We start from the raw sequence: 21,057 nt of genomic DNA, 5'->3' as shown, positions 1-21,057 counted from the left end.
CTTTACTGACAACCTACGTACAATGTAAATGGTCATGAGCATGAAGAAAATCATTAGATGAGAAAGTGTGTCTGAAACTTTTGAACGGTATTGTATATACTCACTAATGTTTGGAAAAATGTCTATTGTACATGTTGTAGCTTGTCAAAGTGTGTTTTCTGGTTAATGCTAGCCTCATTTATCTATTCCAAAACCAGTTCTGATCTTCATTTGGTTTCCTTGTCCTAATGAAACAACCAGTTGAGTCCAGGTTTCAGCCATCCAGCTGTTGTATTGAGGTGCAGTTAAATAATCTGGGAGTAGCCATCCTTCTTTATTATTCTACGCACTTTGCGAGAACCAACAACACCTCTGCCAGCTACCTTGGACCCTCAGCATCATTCTACCACCACCATGCTTGACAGCTGGTACAATGTTCTTAGGTTTGAAAGCTTCAACCTGGCTGCTCCAATATTCCTCTTTCCACAGTGCCAAATAGCTCAGTCTTTGTCTTGTTTGGTAAATATGTGTTTGCTCAGAAGCAATTTGGTTTGTCCATGTGGGTAGCTGCAAATCCTGGTTTTACTTCAAGGTCCTCTTCATCAACATGATGTTAAACTCAGTTTATTGTGTACAGTGATGCTGGTGTCCTGACATTTTCCAGATTGTTCCTAAATATCCATCATTTTCCTCTGGTCTGACAGTAACAGTTGAGACTTTGAAACAGTTGGGCGTTCCCAAACATACATCAAAACTAGTTTTGGAAGAGATAAATCAATGTAACACTAAGTTTCTGAAATGCCCCCAACTTCTATCTCCTTTCAGAATTTTAGACAATACTTTAAATTCAAATCTGTAACATTTAAAAAAAAAGCCCTACCACTTCTGCCAAAAGGAATGGTGAAATATCTTGCTAGAATTATGCCAGGGCCTCATTGAAGGCCTGGGGTTTCTCTCTTGCTAACATCGATTTAATCAGATATTGGTTGACATATCTATATAATGGAGCCTGTATAATTTGAACCTGTTACTATTAGAGAAAATGTGCATTAAATTAAAGTTTATGCACTAAATTCAAGTTGTTTGCTGTAGCATAAGTCCAACCTGAAAAATGTCTGAAATGCAATAAACCCAAACAATAATAGGAAATTCATGCTGATAATGAGTCTATGTAAAAATATGACCACTGCTGATTGGATTGTACCGGAAAGAAATGGATTGATTTAAATTGAGTTATGACCACTTTTTGTCCTTTCACATGTTTTTCTTTTTTATGAGGCCAAAAGAATAGCCAACAATGTGAAACTTGAAACTGCTACGAGGTTGAATTCACTTGCTGAATGCTGTTTTTTACTTTTTAAGGAATAATGGAAGAAACAGCTGCTGCAACCATGGCCTCTGGCACCAGTGCTGTCCCATCAACTCCAAGTCCTGAGCCTGGCTTCTTTACCGCTTCCCACAGCCTCCTGGAGTGGAGAAGGAGGGTCAAGTCTGAGTACATGCGTCTACTCCAGTTAAAACGTCTGAAAAAAGTAGACGAAGGCAAGGTGGGTTAAGCCAGTCATTGAGACATGGCTGATAGATTTATTTCCGTGCATGTTGGAAAAACATTGCTGTATTTGTATGTGGTTTATAGCCTTCATTTCAGTTTTATGTGATTTGGTCTTTTTGTGTTTGTTTCCAGAGTTTGTTCATGTCCAACAGGCAAAAAATTGAGCTGCAGACTAATCTCCTGAACACAGAGTGGTCCAAGCTCAGGATTCAGGCCATTCCTGTCTCAACCTTTAGTGGATCTCTGGCAAATAAGACGGTATGTTCTCTGATGAAACAAGAGCAATCATGAGTGGGCTCATAATCCATGCAGTATGGAAATATAACATTATCTTTTTGTTCCCACATGCTGTTGAGTTTTACTGAATTGCATTCATTTTCCCTGAGCTGAAACAACCTCTGCATAAGATTATAATTATCTCAAAGAGTTCTTCAGAGCATAGTCATCTGCAGCTCACCTCTGGTCCTCTTCTAGATGTGTACAGTGGAGTTTGGCTTCCCAGGATTTAATTCTCAGGCCATTTCCATGAAACCTCTGTCTACAGTGGCAGGGATCCCATTTATGTACTCGTGGTCACCACTGCAAAACAACTTCATGGTATGATATGCCATTTTGTCAGTGCTACTATTTTTATACTCACAGTTGATCAGTTATTTATGACTAACGTGTAATTGTATTCGTTAAAAGGTTTGAGGCACTTGGAAACAGCTAAAGTTATGGTGTTGAAAGGAGCAGCATCATATTAAAATAGTTTTTTGTTTTCTAGGTAGAGGATGAGACATTCCTCCACAACATTCCCTACATGGGTGATGAGGTGCTTGAACAGGACGAAGCCTTCTTGGAGGAGCTCATCGACAACTATGATGGTGTACATGGTGACAGAGGTATGAGTTGTATGAAATACTGTTTCAAGCAGTGCCATTAAAATGTATATACTTGCTGTGATTCTTTTTTCACATTTACCTAATCTACAATGACAGCAGCAAATGTCTAGCAATATGTTTCTACCAGCTTTGCACATGTAAAGACTGAACTTTTTTCCCATTCTTCTTTTCAGAATAGCTTAAGCTCAGTTAAATTGGATGAAGAGCATCCATTGGGCGGCACCTGAATGTGCTTTGATGTGAACCATTACATTGTAGATTTAGTTGTTGTCCTGCTGGAAGGTGAACTTCCACCCTAGTTTCAAATCTTATGTGGCCTCCAACAGGTTTTCTTTTTGATTGCCCTGTATTTAGTTACATCCATCTTCCCATCTACTCTGACCGGCTTACGTTCAGGGTTGCATGCAGTGTTAGTTTTTTGTAACACATAGCATTTCATTTGTAGACCAAAAACTTACATTTTTAATCTGAACAGAGCACACGAGTTTGCTGCATCCTTTACATAGCCTTTGGCAAACTAAGGTGCAAATGAAAAAGTTGACCTGTCAATAGATTCTCCCACCTGAGCTGTGGATCTCTGCCTCTCCTAAAGAGTTACCATAGACCTCTTGGCTGTTTCTCTCATGAATGCTCTGCCAGTCTGTCAGTTCAGGTGGATGTCTGTGTGTTGATGTTGTGCAGTTGTCACATACTCTTTCCATTTTAGGATGGTTTATTGAGAGTGCTCCATAAAATACACAAAGATGGGGATATTGGATTATAACCCAACCCTGCTGTAAAGTTCTTCTCAGCTTCATCTCTGACCTGTCTGCTGTGTTCCTTGGTCCTCATGATGCTACTTATCCTTTAATCCTCTCTAACAAACCTCCGAGTTCACTGAAAAACTGTATTGATCCAAATGTATGGATTAGATTTAATGAGATTATTTACTAATTAGTTGATGTCTGAAGACAGTTGGTCACAAATCCACACCATAGTTAAATATATGTTTTCCCTACAATTTCAAGCATGCACCACTTTATGTTGGTGTATCACACAAAATATGTGGAAACGTTTAAGGTTTATAAAACCTTTTGCAGGGCATTTTATATATATATATATATATATATATATATATATATATATATATATATATATATACTGTAGATGTATTTCATGTGAATTAATAGAACTTATTTTATTTTACTGAGTATGCATGAACAGTTACTTAAGACAATTAAAAAATTCAGTTTTCACAGTTTTTGGGTTTTACATTTTGTCCCAGAGGGTGGGTTCATCAGTGACGAGATCTTTAAAGAGCTCGTGGATGCCTTGAGCCAGTATTCTGACCATGACGAAGACGAAGAGAAGGAGGCAGGGGTGACAGCAGCAGAGGTTACAGGGAAGAAAGAGGAAGAGAGGATGATGAGGAGCTCAGTGGAAGGCTCAGAAGAGACTAAAGCTGGAACATTAATCAGGAGAAAAAGGAGAGGCACTACTGAGGGTGAGTCTCTGTGTTTGGAGTGCTTCAGCGTGAACAAGGCACATACTGTTCTTCTTTTTTACACTGTGCAGCTGCCACAAGGTTGCCCTGCCACAGCAGCTTTTGAACCGGCATTGTTGCTTTAAAGCTGCCCTTGTTTTCCCTTGTTTGAGGGAACTTGTTTGTTCATGACACTGATATGCCCTGACTCTTGTTACAGAGCTGTGCTTGGATTTAGTGGAAACTACACACTTTGCCAACACTTAGTGAAATGGATCCACTCAACATGCATGTATAAGGATGCTATTAAATTAAAGATTACAAGAAAGTATGTCTATTAAGAACAGTTTTGTTATTACCAACTGGCCTTTAGAATTGGGGAAACTATCTTGTTGCAAAAAGTTTAAACGCACATGTTGCATAATCAGTGTTTGTGCATCTGTATCAAAACCTGATGTTTGGTCTTATCTGGATCACTGTGTAACACTCCCTGCTTTGTTTCACAAAAGTGAAGGATGTGTCCAGCAGCCAGAGGATCCCCAACGATAAGATATTTACAGCCATCGCCTCAATGTTCCCCTACAATGGCACTACGGAGGAGCTGAAAGAAAAGTAAGAAAAGTGTAGACAATTGGGATCTATTTGCACCGTGATCATTAGTCTGTTGCTTAGTGTTCACCATGGAGATGTAAGCAGCTACAGGTGAAATAAGAATGCATGGTTCCTCTCTCAAAGGGTAATTGCATCAGGATCTGAAAGAGCTTAGAAACTTAGAAGAAACATCTACAGTCCTGTAAAAACATATTTGGCCCCTTACAAATTTGTTCTGTTTTTGCTTGTTTTGTCACTTACAATCATGTGAAAAAGTTTGGACACCCTACGACAGCCTGTATGGAAATTCAAGCATAAAAAGTCAAGCGTCATATAATGATCAATGATCATGAAAATAAATTTTAATATCAGACAAAGATAGGCCAAAGAAATACCAAAAATAATGATTTCATTTATTAAGGGAAATAAAACTTTCCAAAGCCATCCGGCCCTATGTAAACGTAATTACCCCCTTAACCCACCAACTGGTTGTGCCAATCTTGGTGGCAACAACTGCCATCAAGCTTTTGTCTCGTCAGTTTTTACACTTGAATTTTACCATGTATAAAGGTTTTATCCAGTTTCTTGTTTCTGTTAAATCACTCATTACGAACTAACTTTAACTTAGGCAAGTGAAGGTTGCAGAGGTTCAGATGTTCTTGGTTATTTTGGGTCCTCTTAGATGAGTTGTCAAAGCACTCTTAAAAGAATCTTGGTTGGCCAGTTACCCCTGAAAAGGTGTGTCCACTCTTTTTGGTTTCCACCATTTGTGGATAATGGCTCTCCCCTTTTAGAAATTTCTTTATTTCACCCCTTCCAGACATAACAGATTTCACTGACTTTTTTTCTTATCTGTTCTAAGTTAGATCTTTAGATCTAGGCATATTGTGTTGGCTTTTTAGATCTTCATGTTGATTGACTGGTCCACTTTTTTAGCCTTTAAATACATTTTGTTGTGTATTTGGAGTCTGTAGGAGTGGAGATAAGTTGAATTTTTGTCTCTTCATGTGTTGCGGAGATATCTTTATTTTCTTTTAGGGTCATATTTTTCAGTCTGTTCAGTTTTTTCTGTCAGCTGTTATGTTTTTCCAACTGTTACGTCACAGTATTTGCTGCAGAACAGCTATAAAGGTCGTGCCATATTTATTTATTGCTGCGATTTTGTAGTCCAAGCTCAAGTATGCCTACGCTGAAAGAGGATAAGTTCGGTTCGGTTGTTGGGTGTATTAACCCACTCAATTCATTACATTGTCCTCCAGCATCAGAACCTCTTCGAAGTGCCTGGTAAAAAATTTTTTTTCATGGAAATCTACCCAGATCTGTGGGGAAATTCCTTTTTTTCCCCCACTTCAACGACGAGTACTTCAGCAGCCTCCACCAGTATCAAGAAGGATTTGCTGAAAGACTTCATGTGATTAAGAGGTCAATTCTGTCTACGGAAACTACACAGCAGAGCAGTAACCTGCAAATACAGGTCCTTCTCAAAATATTAGCATATTGTGATAAAGTTCATTATTTTCCATAATGTCATGATGAAAATTTAACATTCATATATTTTAGATTCATTGCACAGTAACTGAAATATTTCAGGTCTTTTATTGTCTTAATACAGATGATTTTGGCATACAGCTCATGAAAACCCAAAATTCCTATCTCACAAAATTAGCATATTTCATCCGACCAATAAAAGAAAAGTGTTTTTAATACAAAAAACGTCAACCTTCAAATAATCATGTACAGTTATGCACTCAATACTTGGTCGGGAATCCTTTTGCAGAAATGACTGCTTCAATGCGGCATGGCATGGAGGCAATCAGCCTGTGGCACTGCTGAGGTCTTATGGAGGCCCAGGATGCTTCGATAGCGGCCTTTAGCTCATCCAGAGTGTTGGGTCTTGAGTCTCTCAACGTTCTCTTCACAATATCCCACAGATTCTCTATGGGGTTCAGGTCAGGAGAGTTGGCAGGCCAATTGAGCACAGTGATACCATGGTCAGTAAACCATTTACCAGTGGTTTTGGCACTGTGAGCAGGTGCCAGGTCATGCTGAAAAATGAAATCTTCATCTCCATAAAGCTTTTCAGCAGATGGAAGCATGAAGTGCTCCAAAATCTCCTGATAGCTAGCTGCATTGACCCTGCCCTTGATAAAACACAGTGGACCAACACCAGCAGCTGACACGGCACCCCAGACCATCACTGACTGTGGGTACTTGACACTGGACTTCTGGCATTTTGGCATTTCCTTCTCCCCAGTCTTCCTCCAGACTCTGGCACCTTGATTTCCGAATGACATGCAGAATTTGCTTTCATCTGAAAAAAGTACTTTGGACCACTGAGCAACAGTCCAGTGCTGCTTCTCTGTAGCCCAGGTCAGGCGCTTCTGCCGCTGTTTCTGGTTCAAAAGCGGCTTGACCTGGGGAATGCGGCACCTGTAGCCCATTTCCTGCACACGCCTGTGCACGGTGGCTCTGGATGTTTCTACTCCAGACTCAGTCCACTGCTTCCGCAGGTCCCCCAAGGTCTGGAATCGGCCCTTCTCCACAATCTTCCTCAGGGTCCGGTCACCTCTTCTCGTTGTGCAGCGTTTTCTGCCACACTTTTTCCTTCCCACAGACTTCCCACTGAGGTGCCTTGATACAGCACTCTGGGAACAGCCTATTTGTTCAGAAATTTCTTTCTGTGTCTTACCCTCTTGCTTGAGGGTGTCAATAGTGGCCTTCTGGACAGCAGTCAGGTCGGCAGTCTTACCCATGATTGGGGTTTTGAGTGATGAACCAGGCTGGGAGTTTTAAAGGCCTCAGGAATCTTTTGCAGGTGTTTAGAGTTAACTCGTTGATTCAGATGATTAGGTTCATAGCTCGTTTAGAGACCCTTTTAATGATATGCTAATTTTGTGAGATAGGAATTTTGGGTTTTCATGAGCTGTATGCCAAAATCATCTGTATTAAGACAATAAAAGACCTGAAATATTTCAGTTAGTGTGCAATAAATCTAAAATATATGAATGTTAAATTTTCATCATGACATTATGGAAAATAATGAACTTTATCACAATATGCTAATATTTTGAGAAGGACCTGTAATGCTGACATGACAACACACTTTATTTTATACATATTTATTTTAATTTGAATATTATTATTACATAAACAGTTTAGCATTGTTTTTGCCATTTCTGTCTTGTTCCTGTGGCACTAAATAATTGTTGTCACACTACAAAAAAGGCTAAAGCGGAGTGCTCTTTGACCTGGAGGGGGGCGTGGTGTGAAGTGCCTCAGTAGCATTTAAAGAGATTGCACCAAAACAAGTTGCTCCCAAACGCACCTCAGAACAGGATTAAAAGAGGGGCCTGTAGAGAAACAATAACAAGGAATTCAGACCAAAGCACTGCAGTTCTACTTTATATAGACCACAACTGTGAAAAGGAAGGATTTAAAAGCATGATTTGTCCCCTTTATGTAATTTATTGATTCTGCCAGCCTGCCAGTGATCAGGCCTAAGTGTAAATAGTGAAACTGAAGCCAAAGGATGTGGTTAATTACAAGTATTTCATGATTTAACAAGGCGGAAAATTATGTTTTACCTTGCGTGAGGTTGTTTTGGACAGCATTTCCTCCCTAATAAATTAAATTATTATTTTAAAACTGCTTTTTGTATTCACTCAGGCTATCCTTGTCTAATATTAATAGTTGTTTGATGATATGAAACATTTAAGTGTGACAAAAAGCAAAAACAGAAGAAAGTTGTAAGGGAGGAAATACATTTCCATGGCACTTTATGTAATTTTTCAACATCTTCACATGCTGTTCCCTAAATATTTGACATGTTATTCCCATATTCTTTACAGGTACAAGGATCTACTGGAGCCACCTGGCCCAGTAAAGCTTCCCCCTCTCTGCACCCCCAACTTAGATGGACCTTTTGCAACGTCTGTGCAGAGGGAGCAGTCGTTGCATTCCTTCCACACGCTCTTCTGTAGGCGTTGCTTCAAATACGACTGTTTCCTCCACCGTAATAGCCCTTTCTTTGTTTCATTTAAGACTTGAATAAATATATTATGATTGCAGTTTTTTAATATAATTTGCATTAAATATTGCAATTCGTGCAGCAGGTAGTGAGAATGCATTGTCTCTATTCATGAAGCTTTTCATGCAACACCCAATGTTTACAAGAGGAAGAGTAAGGAGATCTGCATTGAGACTGAACCATGTGGGGATGACTGCTTCCTGTTACAGGTATACCCAGTCCATGCATTCTGTACTCAGAAATATGTTCTATATCTCAGTGCTTATTGTGTGTTTCCTATCACCACTTAATTTGTACAGAAAGGAGCTAAAGAGTTTGTGGTTCGCAATATGTTACGGTCGCAGAGATCTCGGAGACGACGGAGGCAGCAGAGACCCACCAGTTCCAGTGGTTCTGGACCAACTGGGTCTGCTGAGGAAGGCAAGGAGGGTGACAGTGACCATGAAACCACCTCCTCCTCAGGTATTCCTTTTGTCTTGCCTAAAAGAGGTTTGTTCTGTTTCAAAAAAGCTGAAAAAACTCCATAATTTCAGTCACTCTGAAATAAATGTGATAATGTGTTTGTATCTAAGCAGTTAAAGTTGTGTGTCCTGTGGGTTTGCACAATGCAGACACAATGAACACAACCATGAAACCTGATGCACTGAGTCATTGAGTAGATGCATCATTTACCATAACCTTCCCCCATTTTTCAAGTTTCTGCGTGATTGTGTTGCCTAACTAGCTGCTCCCCATCTGAGAAAGAAACATTTGGTTGCAGATTGCAGCTTTCAGGTCACATCCTGCTTTCTCCTCTCACATCATCTCCCAATGTCAGCTGTCTGCTGCCAACTAAAATAAACCAACCAATATTGCATGAATCATCTTCTACATAAACCCAGGCTTGTCCTCCTCTTCTTGGTTTTCTTTTCCTCTTTTTTAAATTTCTGATTACATCTTGATGTAGAGAGCAGAAATAGCTAAATAAGTGAACTCTCCTCTGGCTTTTTGTCTTCTTTTTCACCCTGCATCTCTCATCTCCCATTAGTTCCTCCCTTAAAGCCAGTGCGGGAAATTGCTGGTGCTTAGCCAGTGACTCAGCAGACTTTCTCACACAAGTAAAGATAATGTGGAAAAACGGATTTTTAAGCAGACGGATGCAGAGCATGAAGAAGCTGGAGCACGTGGCCACAGCAGTGCTCCATTCAACCTGTTGCCAGGCAACATTCATTTCTCTGCCTTGTCCTCTGGATGGGAAGAGCATCAGTTTTGAATATCTAAAAGCTTCCTTCAAATATGTGTGTCTATGGAAATGCAATAGGATTGTCCAGTAATGGCAGTTAATAGTGTCTAACCTTCCATTTATGTGTAATTTAATCTCAGTATGAATCCAGTAGTTCCATGAAGGCCTCAGAGGTGCATTAGAGAACATTAGTGATCAAACGGCATCAGCACCAAGGACCACACCAGACATTTCACGCATAAAGTTGTGGAGAGGTTTAAAGCCGGGTTTGGTTATAAAACAACATCCCAAGATTGAACATATATGTTCAATCTATTTAAAAATGCTGAAAGTCACATTTGTAGATTGCTGCAAGCCTTGAAAACAAGTTTACAGTGGACACAGCAAGCAGGTGAAAGAAAGTGATCCATTAAGATGAGACCAAGATTGAGGTCTTTGGCCAACATGGGCAACACTATGTGCGAACATGGTGAAACATGATGGCGGCAGCATCATGTAGTGGGGAAGCTTGTTTTCAGCAGGGACATGGAAACTCGGCAGATTTCAAAGAAAGATGGATGCAGGTCAACAAAGAGAACCCCTGGAAGAAAACTTGTTAGAGGCTGCAAAACAAATTTGTGATTGGGTGAGAAGTTCACCCTAAACATACAGCTGGAGCTACAATTTAATGGTATAGATCAAAGAAAATTCACCTTTTAGAATGGACCAGTCAAAGTCCGGCTCTATTTCCAATGGATAATCTTGGTACAAGATTTGGCAATGTTTGTTCTGAGATGCTTTCCATCTAATTTGACAGAACCCAAGCTCATTTGCAACAAGGAATGGGCAAAAATCTCAGTATACAGTTCTGCAAAGCTGGTTGAGACATACCCCAAAAACTGTTATTATAGTGAAAGTTGGTTTTACAAACTATTAACTTAATGTTTTTTAAAGGCAGGCAAGAGCTTTAAGCTCTTTTCCAAAGAGAATGAAACTTTTTTTTCTTGTCTGTTTAGAAATCCATGTTTTTGTCATTTTATGTGTGTGAAACAGAGGGGAATTCACGCTGCCAGACTCCAACCAAGCTGCGTCAAGGGGAAGATGAAATGGACCAGCAGGAGTGCTGTGTGGTCCAGTGGAGTGGGGCCGAGGAGTCACTCTTCAGGGTGCTACATGGCACATATTTTAACAACTTCTGCTCCATTGCACGTCTCATTGGTACCAAGAACTGCAAACAGGTAAAGGTTCTAAACATGCATGCTTAAGAACCATATACAGTTATGCGAAAAAATTAACATATCCCAATAAAAATTCAGTTTTATTAGGAAATGTTCATTTCAAAGAGATTTTCTCCAATACATTTTGCATCCATCACAGTTTGTATGACGTTGTTTTCCTGGAATGTTGTATTTGGTTTATGCCAAACATGTCCTCTGTGCTGGTGTCTAAATAATCCCTTTTTATTCTATTGTGTCCAAAGAACGTTATTCCAGAAGTCCTGTTTTTTTTTTTTTGTGTTTTCTGAGGCAAATTTCAGTCTTATTTTTCCACCTATGCAGTTTCTCTCTGTATTGTATAGACAGGCACTTTTATTTCAGCAATAGCAAACCCTAACATGGCATTTTACGGTTGTGGAGACTTCTTTTAGCATCTCACTGTCTGCTTTCAGGGTGAACTTGCCTGGACAGACAGACTTGAGTTTTGAATTTCCTCCACTATTTTCTGTACGGTGGAACAGTTGATGTCAGGATATTCTGAGACTTCCTATAACCCCTTACCAGACTCGAACGTTGTTATCGCTGTTATCTTCTTTCTAAATGCCTCTTTTGATCAAACCATTGTGTTTGCTCTCACCTCTACACTCACGAGCAAACCAAATAAAATGTTTAAAATTTAAACAAGGTAATCCTCCTTCAAAATGTTGATGATATTCTAATCATGTGCACCTAATATGATACTCTTGTGTGTAAAATCTTTGCTCTTTTATTTTGGAACTAATTCTTTAGGTGCCCTTGTTTAATCCTCACCAGAAATAGCATTTTATTACATTTTACAGAACTTTTTAAGGTCTTTGAATTTTTCAATATTATTAAAATTGGTGTTAAATATCTATATATCAAAAATGTTAGTAAGGCTGTTTTAGGGATTCCTATTTTTTTCACATGACTGTTTGCTGGATACGTTTCAATGTAGCAACTTAACATTTAAAAAAAAATAGCATTGCCAGATTATCGGTTGTAGCTCAGGGTTTCTGGAGAGTTTTGTGCATGTTTCTGATGAAGTGACTTTAACTAAAGAACAGCTGTGCAGACATTTGTTGAATTCGAACCTAAATTAAGATTCAGCTAAAGTTGATTAAATAAACATCATCTTACCTTAACTGAGCTCCGCTTTCATGTATCTCAAATTATATTCCATTGTAAAGTTAATTGTGTATATATGTACATTTAAAAATATATTCTTTATTACTGAGAGCAAAGTGTACTGGAGTCAAATTCCTTTTTTGTCTGTACAAACTTGGCAATAAAGCTGATTCTGATTTTGATTCTGATTTATACTGCACATCTGAAATGCTTTAGCAGAACAGGCAAAGTACATACATAAAATAAAGCCTAGACAAATATAACTGAACAATATACTAGCATCTAACATTTGTGGGTTAGTAGAAATTACCCAACAAATATATATATTTTATTATTTTGGATAAAAAGGACATGTGTTTTGTTTAGATACAGAGTGGAAAATATACTGCTGATTTTTGTTATATTGCCATCAGTTCCTGTGTGATGACACATGCATATTGAGGTTGTGGTTTTATGGTGTAGCTTAATCGGGCTGACTAGAGGAGCGTATGGCATGTGGCCCCATAAACAGGAATTCTTACCAGATGTGATATTTCTTGTAGTTACACATGTCTTGAGAGAGGCCATATCTGCTGTCATTTTAGTGTCTGATGGGCCGCTATTAATAATTTTTTCTTTGTATTATTTGTTTTATCAGTAGTTCTGGAACAGTGTCGACCCATTTCAGAGACATTGATCCAGCCTCTTTATTTCATATCCAATCCTGGAGGCCCCTTCTTGTCTAAAAGCTGCAGATTCCGTATTGGACTGTCATAGCTCTGCTGATATGCAGAAGGTCCCACCCACAGCTTCACTCCGTGAAATGCTAAAGCCAGCTGCACTGTTATGTGTGTCTATGTCCTGGGGAAGAAGCCAAATCTGGGCTTTGGCAGCCAGAGGTGGTTTGTGTGTGTCAGTGTGTGTGTGTGTGTGTGTGTGTGTGTGTGTGTGCAGGATATACTCTTGCGTCTGCTCTCAGCGCTCTGGTTTTGAAAGCAGAAGATGGAGCAAAGCAGAACATTTTGTGACAGATGTTTTTTTCAGTTTACACAGCTTACACAATGTCATTGCTATGAGGACAAAGTTGTTGTAACTGTGTGTATGTGTGATTGGTTTGTAGGTTAACATGGCTGTTATTGACCTTCCTCTCAGGTCTACGAGTTTGCGGCAAAAGAGGTTCTGATCCACCGTGTCCCTTTGGTAGATGGAGACATCTCGCCCCAAAAGAAGAAAAGGAAGCACAGGCAAGCTGCAATGGTGTTCATACCCATTGAACGTGTCCACATTTTCTTAGATTTCAAACACAACCTGATATGTAATTTATTTTTATTTTATGTCCTAGACCAACACAAGGTAGAGCATACTTAACAAATGGAGGGAAAATGATACAGGATATGTAGCCTTGTTTAATCTGATACCCCTAAATAAAATCAGGTGCAACAAATTGCCCTTGAGCAGCACTGTTCAGTCCATCATCTATGAATGGAAAGAGTATGGCATAGATATAGATGATGCACCTGCTCTGTCTCTTTGTGTTTAACCCTGCCTCTCTCCTAGACAAAGCAACTGAAGGAGGTATTCCTCCAATAGTTGCTACTGCTGGTTCGGGGCTTGAATTTTAGCTGTGTGTCTCCCTTAGATGAAGCCACTAAAAGAGCTTTTTTTGTCATTATTTTTACCATTAATTCTATTTTATCACAGAGAAAGTTCTTCTGGGCCGGTGCTTCTGTATTTTTTATCTTACTAATTTGGATTTTCATTCGGTCTGCTGAAGGTTTCACCCCTTTAAATGGGAGTCTTTCCTTTATAATGACACCACCAACATGTCCAGTATGAGGGATGATGGCAAAGTTTACAAATTGATACAATCAACTGTACACTGTCCCTACATGCTCATTCAGGTGGAGTGATAAGTCAGTGACCTCATCCAATCGGCTGGGTTTCTTTAGATAGAATAGATTTGACCAACAAACATAATAAAATGAAATTGACTGCATTGTTTAATAACTAGGATTAAATTGCAAAGTATGTAACAGACTTTTAATCTGTCCTTATGATTGGACTGAATGAACTGTATATTTCTGTATATAAATTTGTTTTGTAAAATGCCTTAAATTGTTTGTTGTTGCAGGTTATGGGCAAAGATTCAGCTGAAGAAAGGTACATTTATCATAAATTTTAGATTAATACATAACTGATCTAGACCACTTAGTACAGCTTGTAGTGTTGGTTTTTCTGCTTTGTTCCCGTGTTGCTCCAGATAACTCCTCCAATCAGGTGTACAACTATCAGCCGTGTGACCACCCTGGCCACCCATGTGACAGCTCCTGCCCCTGTGTGATGACCCAGAATTTTTGTGAGAAGTTCTGCCAGTGTGGACAGGAGTGTGAGTGTCACCTTTTGCTCTTCACCTGTCACCAGTTTGTCAGAAAATTTGTGTTTTTATTTCTACCTCTCACCAATGGTTCCTGCAATTCAGTCTACTCTTCCAGGTCATAACCATGATAATGGCTGAAAGTTGTTGTTGTGTTTTTAAGCCCCTCTAGTCACAAGGAGCAGACCTGCAGAATGTTAAATGACTGCAGTATTCTGGCAGTGGCCAGAAAAGAAAAGCATCCTCTGGTGGGAATAGGAGGTTCTATGTTTACTATAGAGCTGCATTTACAATTAGGCTTTCACTACAGCAGGAGTGCCCCAGAAGAGCTTTTCTCCAAATGGCCACATGGTAGAGGAATTTGCTTTGCAGTTTGGCTTCTGTAGGGTTAACAACAGATAAAGAGAAGGACTTGAAGTTAACATTTTTCTATGGCTTGGAAATAACCTTTTTTTCCCTCATTTGTTCACTCTCCCCCCTCCTCCATGTTATGCCGCCTTTTCCCGTAGCAGAGAAGCACCCCAGCCAAACAGGAAGCAGCCCCACATCTGTGTGCTCCATAGACTTGGAGAGGAATCAAAGGGATATCACAGGCTCTGAGCCTAATATACAGCACTATGAGTCAAACTCTTCCTGCCTGAAAACGCCTGATACATAAATCCCAGAGGGGGAAGGAATGGAGGATTAAAGAGCACCACAAAGAGAAGAAATTCTGTCTGAGCTTCTCGTTATGGACAGTTTTCTCTTCTGAATAAAACATTGGGTTATTATTGCTCGAGGTTTTCCTTCACATGCCCGGAGGGTCAGCTGCCATGACGTTAATCTTTCAGTCCACCACATCCCAAAGTTGACCTGGTGACTATGGGGGCCATAGGCGTACAATGATCTCATTGTTTTGTTCAACAAACCAGTTTGAGATGAGTTGAGCTTGATCCCATGTTATTGTGCTAGACGTAGCAATCAGGGCTCAAGAATGTACCAAAATATTCCCCACACCATTATGCCACCACCCCCACAGCCAGAACCGATACACAGGAGGAACAGATGAATGCTTTCAGATGGTTTACATCATATTTTGACCACACCATCTGAATGTTGCAGCTAAAACCGAGACCTACTGGACCAGACAGCCTCAGTTACCTGTTTTCAGCTAACAGGAGTGGCAGCTGTGTGGTCTTTTGCTGCTGTAGCCTCTCTGCTTCAAGATTTGACATGTTGTGTGTTCAGAGATATTATTTCGCATTCCTCGATTGTAACAAGTTTTTTGGAGCTCGTGTTGCCTTTTGTCATCTCGAGCCAGTCTGCCCATTATCTTCTCACTTCTGATATCAACAAGGCATTTTTGTCCACACAACAACCGATTACTGGATATTTTCTCTTCTTTGGACTATTCTCTGTAGACCCAAGAAATGATTATGCATGAAAATTCAAGTATCTCAGTAGTTACTAAAATACTCACAAAATTACCACAGTCAAAGTCACTTAAATTCCCTTTTCTTCACCCAATGTTTTGCAGGCCAGAACCGTTTTCCAGGCTGCCGATGTAAAACCCAGTGCAACACGAAACAGTGTCCGTGCTACCTGGCTGTGCGGGAGTGTGACCCAGATCTCTGCATGACCTGCGGAGCTGCGGACCACTGGGATAGCAAAGTGGTGACCTGTAAGAACTGCAGCATCCAAAGAGGCCTCAAAAAGGTTCATCAAAGTGCCAGAATCTAATGATATCGGTCTGATATTTTGATGTTGTTCACCATGAAAGTAATCTTCTACATATGGCTTCTTTTTCAGCACTTGCTACTAGCTCCGTCAGATGTTGCTGGTTGGGGAACATTCATCAAAGAGCCTGTGCAGAAGAATGAATTTATCTCTGAGTACTGTGGAGAGGCATGTCGATGCAATATGATATCATTTCTGTTTAATTAGTTTAATTATTTACAATTTCTTTGGATTTATTTAATTCTTACTAAGTTTTCTTTCATTTCTACCTGCAGCAGATCTCTCAAGATGAGGCAGACCGACGAGGAAGGATCTACGACAAATACATGTCAAGCTTCCTTTTTAATTTAAACAACGGCAGGTTTTTCCTTTTCTTGCTTGTATTACAAGACATTTTATTTAAGTTCATTAGAAAATGCTTAATGGACTGTTCAGGATGTTTAAAGATTATAGTCAGTTAATATCTTATTTGGACAAAATAAGGCTGATGGCATCTTCTTTTAGTGTATATATGTACACTGCTCAAAAATATAAAGGGAACACTCAAATAATACATCCTAGATCTGAATGAATGAAATATTCTCATTGAATACTTTGTTCTGTACAAAGTTGAATGTGCTAACAACAAAATCACACAAAAAACATCAATGGAAATCAAATTTATTAACCAGTGGAGGCCTGGATTTGGAGTCACACACAAAATTTAATTGGAAAAACACACTAGAGGCTGATCCAACTTTGATGTAATGTCCTTAAAACAAGTCAAAATGAGGCTCAGTATTGTGTGTGGCCTCCATGTGCCTGTATGACCTCCCTACAACACCTGGGCATGCTCCTGATGAGACGACAGATGGTCTCCTGAGGGATCTCCTCCCAGACCTGGACTAAAGCATCCGCCAACTCCTGGACAAGTCTGTGGTGCAACATGACGTTGGTGGATGGAGCGAGACATGATGTCTCAGATGTGCTCAATCAGATTCAGGTCTGGGGAACGAGCGGGCCAGTCCATAGCTTCAATGTCTTCATCTTGCAGGAACTGCTGACACACTCCAGCCACATGAGGTCTAGCATTGTCCTGCATTAGGAGGAACCCAGGGCCAACCACACCAGCATATGGTCTCACAAGGGGTCTGAGGATCTCATCTCGGTACCTAATGGCAGTCAGGCTACCTTTGGCGAACACATGGAGGGCCATGCGGCCCTCCAAAGAAATGCCACCCCACACCATTACTGACCCCCTGCCAAACCGGTCATGCTGAAGGATGTTGCAGGCAGCAGATCGCTGTCCACGGTGTCTCCAGACTCTGTCACGTCTGTCACATGTGCTCAGTGTGAACCTGCTTTCATCTGTGAAGAGCACAGGGCGCCAGTGGCGAATTTGCCAATCCTGGTGTTCTCTGGTAAATGCCAAGCGTTCTGCACGGTGTTGGGCTTTGAGCACAAGCCCCATTTGTGGCCTGCTGGAGGTCATTTTGCAGGGCTCTGGCAGTGCTCCTCCTGTTCCTCCTTGCACAAAGGTGGAGGTAGCGGTCCTGCTGCTGTGTTGTTGCCCTCCTACGGCCTCCTCCACGTCTCCTGGTGTACTGGCCTGTCTCCTGGTAGCACCTCCAGGCTCTGGACACTACGCTGACAGACAGCAAACCTTCTTACCACAGCTCGCATTGATGTACCATCCTGGATGAGCTGCACTACCTGAGCCACTTGTGTGGGTTGTAGAGCCCGTCTCATGCTACCACGAGTGTGAAAGCACCACCAACATTCAAAGTGACCAAAACTCATATTCGTCGTCTTCCGCTTTATCCGGGACTGGATATAATATTGTTGTGCAAATGGAATAGACAACAGGGGGAAATCTTTGGCGATTAGCAAGACACACTCAATAAAGAAGTGGTTCTGCAGGTGGGGACCACAGACCACTTCTCAGTACCTATGCTTTCTGGCTGATGTTTTGGTCACTTTTGAATGAGAATATTTTATTCATTCAGATCTAGGATGTGTTATTTGAGTGTTCCCTTTATTTTTTTTGAGCAGTGTATATATAAATCCAATTTAGTTGGTTCTGGGCACAGAAGCTAATGGCTAGTCTGAGGGGGGCCAAGGCCCAAGAATACTTCTTCTGTCCTAGAGTAACTCCAATCTCACAGCAGTAGTGATATATTCAAATGCTAGGTTTTGAAACTTTAAACTATCATTAGGTATGCATCAGACAGTTTTTGTTTTTTTTTACACAGAAGCCGATGATTATTTAGACAGAAACAAGAGGTGGGAGGTAGTGCGCCACCAACTATTTTCCTGTCTGAAACATTTTCTGAGGATGAAACGTGTTTCTAGTCAGAGTAATTATCAAATAGAAAAGTCAAACAATGCGTCAATCCATCCATCCAACAGATTTCACTTAAATCGCAATACTATTTTTGCTTTTTACACCGCATTTACACCGTTACTCTCATGTCACATGGTTACCATGACCAGAAGCACTTTATTTGCTCTGCTCTCAGTACATGTTTCTCCCAGGAAGATCATTGGTGGCACACCACCTCATACCTCTATTTCAAACGTAATTAATCATCAGTTTCTGCATGATTAAATTAAATTACCAATGCAAATGTTACAACAGTTTAATGGTTCTTGAAAAGGCGCTCACATAAACCACCATCGTATTTTTGAGACTGGGCTTTATTTAAGATAGTAAAAATCCACTTTAGTCTCGGCCCCTCTTGGACTCAGCCCCTGGAACTACGCAATCTGGATTTATATTAAAGGAAGAACCCAAGAAAGTTATATTTTGCTGGTATGATATGAATTACTTATAAACTTTTACCTGAGCCCCACTTCAAAAAACCTGAACTAACCCTTTAATGTTGTCTCTGCAGATTTTGTAGTGGATGCTACACGAAAGGGGAACAAAATCCGATTTGCAAATCATTCAGTTAATCCCAACTGCTATGCCAAAGGTGAGTTTTCATTTACAGAGTGAATTCCCAGTTTTCTAAAGACATTTTTTTGCTAATGTCATTCTTACCGCCAATGCAGTTGTGATGGTTAATGGAGACCATCGCATCGGAATCTTTGCCAAGCGAGCTATCCTGCAGGGGGAGGAACTTTTCTTTGACTACAGGTAGCTTTACTGGCCTTTTTGTGACTCCCCATCAATTAAAAAGTAAAGTTGGGAAAAAGGCTAAAGCATATTTCACTGTGTTCAATTACTTACTCCTTAATTTAATTTGTTTTACTGTTTCTTAATGTTTCCACACACAGATACAGCCAAGCTGATGCTCTGAAGTACGTGGGAATAGAGAGGGAGGTGGACCTGACTTAGCTTTGTTATATCTCTGTACATTATGCAAGCTTTTCCAGCATACATAATGTAGATCAGTAAAATGCATGTGCTGTCCTTTGACACATCATCAACTAAACATGTTAGCCCAGTGCTTTAGCATCAGTCAGAAGATATTCCTGTTCAATCACTTAGTATTGTGGATCATAATGTTATACCCTGACTGCTCCACTGAAAAGCTAGCAGCATTAACACATTTCTGTCGTGAAATAAGCTCATTTTTATCAATGTTCTGTAAAAATAGGCAACTAGATGAAAAACCGACTGACTGAATGTAACTTTGTAGATGGCAAAGAGCGGGTCTTACCTCGAGAAAATTCTAGAATTGGTACTCAGATCATTGTATATACAGCAGACATATAAACTTCATCAGACCATGGTAATAAAATAAATTGTGAGTGTCTTCCTTTAACATTTAAAAAAGTGCCAAAATATTCTTCACCAAAAAGCTAAAATAATTTGCATGTGAAATGTTGCATAATTGCCAGAGAAAGGTTATGACATAAGAAAAAGCTAAATTACCAGTGTTATTCCACACATTTAGGACACACCCATGTGAATGTAGCCTACAACTTACCATGCTTTTTTTGAAGTCCATATTAATATACAGTACCTTGCAAAGGTTTTCACTCCGCTTCAACTTGTTCACATTACATTACACTACCACTTTACAACCACAAACTTCAATGTATTCTATTTGTGTTTTATGTGACAGACCAATACAATGAAGTGAATTGTTGTGGAAAGAAAATGATTTTGTTTTTATACAAATACGTATCTACAAAGTGTGGTAAGCATTTGTGTGCAGCCCCTCTAGTCAATGATGCAAGGACTATTTTTCACTGCAGTAACACCTGTATGACCTTTGGGGTATGTCTCCGCCAGCTTTGCTCACTTAGAGACTGATATTTCAGCCAATTGCTCATTGAAAAATAGCTCAAGCTCTGAGACTGGATGGGGAGTATCTTGAACATAAATATTTAGGTTTTACCTATTGTTTACAACTGGCTTTAGGTCAGCTGAAAAGTAAACTTTCACTAGTCTCAACTCAATATTTCTGATCTTTTCATCTTCCCATCAGTTCTAATGAGCTTCCCTATCTCTGACGAAGCATAGCATCCCCACAGCATGACACTACCACCACCATGTTTTATAATGTGGACAGTACACTGAGGGGGATGTGTTATGTTAGTTTTCCTCCACATAAAATGTATTGCATGTAGGACATTGGTTGCAATGAATTTTATTTAGGGGCATCAGATTAAAGAGGAACATATGAACACCACACTTTTATTTTTATAAACATATTTTGACAACCATCTATCTTTGTCCTTTCACTGTACAGTTTTACACTACTTTGTATTGGTCTATCAAATAAAATCACTATAAAACACATTAAAGTTTCTGTAAAATTAAAAATTCAAAAATAAACCACGAGGAATGTGAATACATTTGCAAGGCACTGTAAACCTATCTCTGAAACATTGAAAGCATGCTAATTTCAAATGAGGTCTCCCCGAGATGAACAACATGGAGGTTAATGCTGTGTACAGTGTATGCCTATAAAAATAAAAGTTTAACTTTATACTTTA

At 39.8% G+C, this 21,057-nt stretch overlaps 1 protein-coding gene across 3 annotated transcripts in view; it reads left to right on the top strand.

Moving 5' to 3' along the window:
- The window catches only part of LOC124864203 (histone-lysine N-methyltransferase EZH1-like), a 23,689-nt gene extending 2,632 nt beyond the window's left edge, over positions 1-21,057 (top strand). For 2 of the 3 annotated variants that reach the window (XM_047358880.1, XM_047358878.1), the window contains exons 2-20: positions 1,342-1,526; positions 1,664-1,789; positions 2,006-2,128; positions 2,298-2,415; positions 3,680-3,898; positions 4,387-4,489; positions 8,317-8,480; positions 8,613-8,704; positions 8,795-8,957; positions 10,750-10,934; positions 13,191-13,282; positions 14,170-14,198; positions 14,299-14,424; positions 15,929-16,107; positions 16,201-16,296; positions 16,404-16,485; positions 19,002-19,082; positions 19,162-19,246; positions 19,387-21,057. In XM_047358880.1, the coding sequence (XP_047214836.1) occupies positions 1,347-1,526; positions 1,664-1,789; positions 2,006-2,128; positions 2,298-2,415; positions 3,680-3,898; positions 4,387-4,489; positions 8,317-8,480; positions 8,613-8,704; positions 8,795-8,957; positions 10,750-10,934; positions 13,191-13,282; positions 14,170-14,198; positions 14,299-14,424; positions 15,929-16,107; positions 16,201-16,296; positions 16,404-16,485; positions 19,002-19,082; positions 19,162-19,246; positions 19,387-19,447 (2,304 nt within the window). In that variant the 5' untranslated portion in view covers positions 1,342-1,346 and the 3' untranslated portion in view covers positions 19,448-21,057. The remainder of the gene's footprint in view (positions 1-1,341; positions 1,527-1,663; positions 1,790-2,005; positions 2,129-2,297; positions 2,416-3,679; positions 3,899-4,386; positions 4,490-8,316; positions 8,481-8,612; positions 8,705-8,794; positions 8,958-10,749; positions 10,935-13,190; positions 13,283-14,169; positions 14,199-14,298; positions 14,425-15,928; positions 16,108-16,200; positions 16,297-16,403; positions 16,486-19,001; positions 19,083-19,161; positions 19,247-19,386) is intronic. The other variant, XM_047358879.1, reaches the window with a different exon arrangement.

The sequence above is a fragment of the Girardinichthys multiradiatus genome, chromosome Y (genome assembly GCF_021462225.1).
Source record: "Girardinichthys multiradiatus isolate DD_20200921_A chromosome Y, DD_fGirMul_XY1, whole genome shotgun sequence".
Taxonomy (NCBI): Eukaryota; Metazoa; Chordata; class Actinopteri; order Cyprinodontiformes; family Goodeidae; genus Girardinichthys; species Girardinichthys multiradiatus.
The sequence above is the reverse complement of the archived record's forward strand: the minus strand, read 5'-3'. Positions and strand labels throughout refer to the sequence as shown.